We start from the raw sequence: 6,908 nt of genomic DNA on the forward strand, positions 1-6,908 counted from the left end.
TCGATTAAGCAACCTTTCATACTAATTATATACACTTTGGAAAATATTTTTATATATTGCATATTATTTTATTATTTAATTGAAATACATCACATAAATTAAAAAAAAATGTTATCAGTCTGTTTGTATACTATAATAAATAATATCGAATACCTAAGCATCTCAAAAAACGTTCTTGATATAATGCGCTAAACATAATTTTGAATCACGCGGCAATTCTTTCTCGACAGCACAGATAAAATTGACTGAATATGAGAATACAGATTATGTCTTAAGAATAGTGCTATAAATAAAATAACTATATTGTTTATTTCATATTTAACATATGTTTAGCGGTGCGTTTCAAACTTCAAAGTTCAAATGAAAATATTAATAAATATTAAATAAAGTAATAAATGTATAGGCTGTATATCATCTTATCATTAAAACTCTTGATTCAAAAACAAAATCAACTTTCTTTGGATAGAAGTTAACAAAATCTTTAATTATATTGTAAATATCTGTCTATTAATTTAAAGTTTATATTCAGAACGTAAGACCCCAGTTTAAAAGCAAAGAATCACAATTACGTTCAAATTTTCATGTGAATGAACGTGAACTGTAATAGAACGTTATATTAATAATTTATTTTTTGCTCAAACTACACAGATGAATATCTATACATGTAATAAAATTTACAATAAAGTTTTCCAACACAGGGTATATATTTTCAGGGAGGTTAAAAAGAAAATAAACAAATTGTCGCAGGTAATTCTTATGAACAAGAGTATTCATATACTTAACAAAATTATTTATTTTCAAATTCAATCAATTAGTTAATACTATATTTTTATGAATATACACTAATTTTGAATAAAATTTCAGATTAAATTATTTGATAAGACTGTTAAAGCAACTCAAATATTCTCTGGTTTCTGGTTCTTATGGCCTACGAGCGTAAGCAAGAACAATATAAATGCTATTAAAGAAGTAACCTTAGTTCCATCGGTAACAGAAATAGCTGACAAAATGTTTGAGACAGGGAAATATGAAGAATGTTACAACATGCTTATAAAATATAAGGTACAATGTTCAACTTATTACTTTGAAAATATAAACTTATTTTGATTGATCCATTCACTAGTGTTCTGCAACTAAAAGAGGATCATGTATAATTATTATTGTATATTTTTGAATTTTTTGGTAAATTCTATTTAATATTTAGAGACATATAAGGTAATAAATGTTAAATATAATAAAGTGTAGCTCACTCTCATAAACCAAAGGATAACCAAAACCGACAACAATAACAACAGGAAATCATACAGGCACAAGATCAACAGATTTTAGTGCTTTCTAAGTGGTTCTCAGACATAAACACTGCCAAATTCCAAGCTGCTAAGAATTTCTTGAGAGAAATCCAAATTACTTATAGGCCTGACTCAAAGTACAAACCTAGGCCTTCGAATTTTATCCCTTTTGCTCGATTGTAACATAGCTATTAGAACAACTAGGCATTTAAGTTGTGTATCCTTAGTTTTAATCATTTGTTCTTATAGTGAAAGTATTTTTTAATTATATGAATTATATAAAGATTATATTTTAGTTCTCGTCTGCTACAGATTCAAAATGATGTTGAAATCAAATGGCGTGTTTGTCGTGCACTTTACAATATGGCTAAAGAATCTAAATACAACAAAAAAATTAGAAAAGAATTAATTTTACAAGCCTATAATGTGGTTGCCGAAGAATTAGAAACAAATCCAGACAATTTTGCTGTTCAAAAATGGTATGCTCTGATATTAGATGCCAAAAGTTCAAATGAAGGTATCCAAGAAAAGATAGAACAACTTGAAAATGTAAAGAAACATATGGATGTGAGTCACTATATATTTATAAAGCATGAGTTTTAAGGAGATGTTATAAGCAAATATTTAATAATTGTAAATAGTTTGATCCTTGCTGACATGCACTATTCTTTTTTCAAATACTACAGTAGAAGAGTGGTATATAGACTGCCAAAGTGTGAGTTCTATTTCTACAAAATCAAAATAATATTCTTTATTCAAGTAGGCTATAAAATATATAAATATAAAAGCTACCGACAATTCGGAAAGTAGATTCTACTAAGAAGAACTGGCACATTCAGTGGCCACACTATGATTGTGACCTTACTGGATATATACTTTCTGGGTTTTACTTGATGATAGGGCTTTATGCAAGTCCATCTGTGTAGGTACCACCTGCTCATCAGATACTCTACCACCTAACTATGGTAGTCAGTATTGTTGTGTACCAGTTTAAAGGGTGAGTAAGCCAGTATAATTACAAGCACAAGAAACATAACATCTTAGTTCCCAAGGTTGGTGGCGCATTGGCGATGTAAGTAATGATTAATATTTCTTACAGCATTATTGTCTATGGGCAGTAGTGACCACTTAACATCAGGTGAAATATAAGCTTATCCGCCTTCGATCCAACTTCGACTGAACCACAAATGGAATGTTAATTTAGTAGAATAAGTAACAATTAAGTTTAGATGCGGTTGCTATATAATGATATATGTCTCTTTAATATGTATTTTTTGTTTTGTAATGTGTAATACATTTAAAGCAATATCTAATTATTGTTACAGCTTGCTGTCACTTTAAATCCAAATGATGCAAGTCTCTTGCATATGCTAGGTGAATGGTGTTTTCAAATAAGTGAACTACCATGGCATCAAAGAAAAACTGCTGATGCAGTTTTTGCACCATTACCTTATTCTACATATGAAGATGCTCTAGAGTACTATTTGAGAGCTGAGGCTGCTCAGCCAAGATTTTACAGTATTAATCTTCTTAGACTTGGTTGTTGTTATTTGAAACTTAAAAAAGAAGATCAAGCTAAGTATTACCTCAAGTTAGCCGCAAGTTACCCTGCCAAGTCTGATGATGATCATCGAGCTAATAAGGAAGCTGCAGAGTTATTAAAGAAATTAAAATAATATTACTTTCAATCTTTATTTATTACATTGTTTCTTTTAAATGACTGGTTACATATAAATTATTTCTAGACCGAGGTAATTTAAGACCTATTCAATGACTCAGGACATATTTTCTTAAAAATAAATTAATTACAAAAATAAAACTTGAAAAAATGGGTAATTTAAAAAATACATAGTACAATAATAATACTGATCAGAATTAAAATTTATATAATTTTTCTAACATGTAACTATACAATCCCATTATTTTATTCAGTATAAGTACAATATGACAATGACCTGAACACGATACTATTAATTATTAATGGCTTTTAAAATTAAATTATTTAATGTCCTAAGCTAGTTGGAAAAAAAGAAAACAACTATAAATCTCATATTCTGCAGTTTTCTTAAAATCAACCTTTACGTAATTATAAGGGGAATTATAATTCTATAGCGATTTTAAGAATTTTAGATTAAGCTGTATAACACCATGCTTTAGCCTTATCCGAGAAGACAATACAAAACAACGTTGACTTTTGACATAACAAGAACTTCAAATTTTGAATTGTGAAAATAAAGTTCGTTGTACATTCAAACAAAATAATTGGATCGATTGTGAGTGTAGTTACTAGTATATTAATGTAACAATATAATTACAACAATGGCCATGTACTCAGCAGATGAAAATCTTAGTGATGACGAAGTATTTTTTGGAAAGTTATCTTTAAAAGAAGTAAAGAAACGTATTTTATGCAATAATTTTCGGCAAACTTTTTCGTAAGTATTACTTTCTTACCACGATATTATTTGTAGTTCTAAATGTAAAGTACTATATATATTGATTGAATGAAAACTGTTTAATTTATTGGAATTGTAACTTTATTTAAGGTGTTCTACTGATAACGATAAATTTGTAAACGACGAAAGTATTAGTGTCATCGAGACCCATTCGGAGCCCGATATATATTCCGGTAGAAACGCCAACGCGGTCTTAGATCGTTATTCAAATGCTAACTCTATTCCAAGGGCTCCTTCAGACTGGGATGTTAAATCTACAGATGATAGTTTTTTAAAACTAGAAGAAATGGTAACTGAAATGTATACATCCCCAAAGACAATTGTCAATAATGTATTAGATAATACTTTAGAAGTCGTCGAATATATTTTGAATAATGCTCATTTGAATGATAACGGAAATAACAAAGCTGAGGGCAATATTAGTCAAACAGAAAAAGAAACTAAAACTAACATTCCAGAAATAATTACAAGTACAATAAAAAGTAATATTAATATAGAAATACAAAAAGAAAATTTAAGTGAAAAGAATGTAAAAGAACCTGGAAATAAAAATATTGTATCTAAAACAATAACTGACGTACAAGTAGAAAGGTTATATGAAACACCTTTAAAATCCTGTAACTCACAGAAACATGTTCAAAGTGTAAAGACTGAAGGTATATCAACCCCATTTGTTGAAACAAAATGTTCTAAGGAAATATTTAAAACACCAAAGAATCCCTTATCATCTAAAAAGTATCAACTGTCATCTACAAAGAAAACACCCAGCAAAATTAATGCCTATCAACATATTACTAGTCCTGTAGCATCATATATCAAGAATGGTCCACAAGTTCCACTGTTGAGGGATGTACATCCAAAAAAGCCCTTACCTGGTTGTTCATCTATTCCTAAGTTTGTAAAAAGCACAAGTGATAATAAATTGGGCAATAAAGAAAATGTCTTGCTACCCTCCCTTGCTTATAGAAGTGCCAAAAAAACGAAAGTGGTAAATATATTTTTTAATTTTTTAATAATCTACACAGATAAATTAGTATTTAGGAGTCAAGTGATGTTTGAAAGCTGGACACATTAGACAATTAATTTTCATTATATAATTTTTAATGGTTGTCTAAAAATCAGCCTGAAGAATTCTGCTTATGTTAGTAGTATTTTTTTAACCTAACTAGGTTAGGCCCGTTAGGAGATTGGCTTGCCTTAATAAATAAGTAATTCTACATTAAAAACTTCTTAAAATATGGAAAAGTTATTTTGTTGCACATTAGTTGGATATAAAAGCTGGTTTTATATAAATCATATTTGCATAATCTTAAATCATGCATAGTCTTTAAAGTTATGTTAAATATATGTCTTTTATGATGTTTTAGATAACTATACCTGACAAAGAGAAGTTGCCAGAGAGTCCATGGGCTAAAAGAGTAGCTTCTTCGTTACCAAAACCTGTCGTAATTAAACATGATCATAGAGAAGTGAATGCAGTGAAAAAGTCTCTGTTATCACATCAAGAAGACAGCTTCGCCGACCTAACACTACACCAAGCTGATTTGTCTGTGTGTACTCAAAAATCTGCTGTAAATAAGCCCTTATAAGTCTGACTTTCTTATATTGAATTTTGACTAATAAAAATAGTATTTTAAATGATGTATTTTCAATATAACCTAAAGGTGAATAATATAATAATATTAAAGTGGATCTAAATATAAATAAAAAAAATTGTGTTTAATTTTTTTTTTTTATTAATAACTAGTTGTTTGGTTTTATTTTTGTCCTAGCTGAAGCCTAGAATTGATTGGATTGCAATGCCCATTTAATGTTTTTTTGCTCTAAAAAAATACTTCAATAAATGTCAATTACTTGACGGTTAACATGACTGACTAGACTGAGAGCCAGTGATCGGCAGACTTACGGTATAGTAGCAAGCTCCATATTACTGCCAGGTATACTGCTTCACCTGCTGTTGGTGAAATAGAGGTTCACTATTCCCATCGAGGGTTCCTTTGAGTGTGTCATGGAGTCGAAAAGCATAAAAATTGACTTTCAAAACGTGATCACAGCAAGTCTGCCCTTTTGATATCTTAAAATATGTAAAAAAATATATAGAAAACTTCAATGGCAGACACTTACTCCGGTTCCTTCTATATTTTTTATAATTTCAAAGCTACTTAAATTTGACAAAAAATTACGTTATTTCAGCAAGGCTGAAATTTATATATATTATTTATATTATTATATACATATATTTACAAAGGTAGACATAGGTCAGTTCTAAGGTGCAGACAGACCACATAAAAGTTTATTAGCTGTCCTTATGAAGGTGCAATGTTTTGATTCTCGCACTCTTAATTTCGGAAAAACTAGTGTTTCAGCATAATTGCAATTATATATATATTATGTATATTATTATTATATACATGTATTTACAAAAGCAGACACATAGGTCGGTTCTAAGACGCAGGCAGACCACGCAGCAGTCCTATTACCAAGTAAGGTTTCTATAAACAACAATAAAAGTTGAGGAAAAAAAACGATTCGCCTTGAGGAAATCAAAAATAAAACGCACACAATTTATACGAACTTTTTTTATATTTTTTTACATAGTATAATATTAGTATCAAAACAACGTGACAGAATATGTTTTAATAAAGCAATAATATACAAATGTCATAACCACTAATACAATAGATACTACATAAGAAAATTAATAAACATCGATTTCAACACAATACTGAAAAAAATAACATGTCAGAAAATATAAGAAAAATAAACATTTATAAAAAGTAAAAATATATCATTATGTATTTTAATCATATTGTTGCTTTTGATTTAAATATTAAAACAAAGTTATTTTAGAACATTTTTGTGCTCTTATAAGAAAAATAGAATTATTTTTTATGGACATTATATCTACTTATATTTTAGTCCAATCGAAGAGACGAACTCTTAAGGAACCAAAATACTCGCACCTCATTGGTCGGTGGCCGATGTTCGCGGCTAGAGATAAGTGAGACGAACCCGGCATGTGAGACAATTCTAAGCAATGAATTGGCCAATGAAATCGCCATATTCTCAATTTTCTTTGGGAGCTCGTTTCATGGAATGGACTTCAGCTAGATGCTTTTGCTAGATTTATCGATAAATCATAAGTAAAATTTGTAACTTTAAA

The 6,908-nt window shown here is 29.2% G+C and overlaps 2 protein-coding genes across 2 annotated transcripts; both read left to right on the top strand.

Annotated features, from left to right (window-relative positions):
• Positions 1–328: 328 nt before the first annotated feature.
• On the top strand, positions 329–3,040 carry LOC125065159 (regulator of microtubule dynamics protein 1-like). The gene is made up of 4 exons (XM_047672637.1): positions 329–747; positions 865–1,062; positions 1,602–1,856; positions 2,615–3,040. The coding sequence occupies exons 1-4, from the start codon at positions 649–651 to the stop codon at positions 2,963–2,965; spliced, it is 903 nt and encodes a 300-aa protein (XP_047528593.1). The 5' UTR covers positions 329–648; the 3' UTR covers positions 2,966–3,040.
• A 421-nt stretch (positions 3,041–3,461) lies between these two features.
• On the top strand, positions 3,462–5,427 carry LOC125065183. Its single transcript, XM_047672675.1, has 3 exons — positions 3,462–3,724; positions 3,836–4,733; positions 5,113–5,427. Exons 1-3 carry the CDS (start codon positions 3,609–3,611, stop codon positions 5,332–5,334), a joined length of 1,236 nt encoding a protein of 411 aa, XP_047528631.1. The 5' UTR covers positions 3,462–3,608; the 3' UTR covers positions 5,335–5,427.
• The last annotated feature ends 1,481 nt before the right edge of the window (positions 5,428–6,908 follow it).

This window comes from Vanessa atalanta, chromosome 1 (genome assembly GCF_905147765.1).
Source record: "Vanessa atalanta chromosome 1, ilVanAtal1.2, whole genome shotgun sequence".
In the NCBI taxonomy this organism is placed as follows: Eukaryota; Metazoa; Arthropoda; class Insecta; order Lepidoptera; family Nymphalidae; genus Vanessa; species Vanessa atalanta.

What these genes read in the sequence shown, in the direction of transcription:
- LOC125065183 (XM_047672675.1), top strand. Translation starts at nt 3,609, where the DNA reads ATGGCCATGTACTCAGCAGATGAAAATCTTAGTGATGACGAAGTATTT. An exon ending in AATTTTCGGCAAACTTTTTC is followed by an intron (nt 3,725 to 3,835) that starts GTAAGTATTACT and finishes ACTTTATTTAAG; the next exon opens with GTGTTCTACTGATAACGATA. An exon ending in GTGCCAAAAAAACGAAAGTG is followed by an intron (nt 4,734 to 5,112) that starts GTAAATATATTT and finishes ATGATGTTTTAG; the next exon opens with ATAACTATACCTGACAAAGA.
- LOC125065159 (XM_047672637.1), top strand. Translation starts at nt 649, where the DNA reads ATGAATATCTATACATGTAATAAAATTTACAATAAAGTTTTCCAACAC. An exon ending in AAATAAACAAATTGTCGCAG is followed by an intron (nt 748 to 864) that starts GTAATTCTTATG and finishes ATAAAATTTCAG; the next exon opens with ATTAAATTATTTGATAAGAC. An exon ending in ATGTAAAGAAACATATGGAT is followed by an intron (nt 1,857 to 2,614) that starts GTGAGTCACTAT and finishes TTATTGTTACAG; the next exon opens with CTTGCTGTCACTTTAAATCC.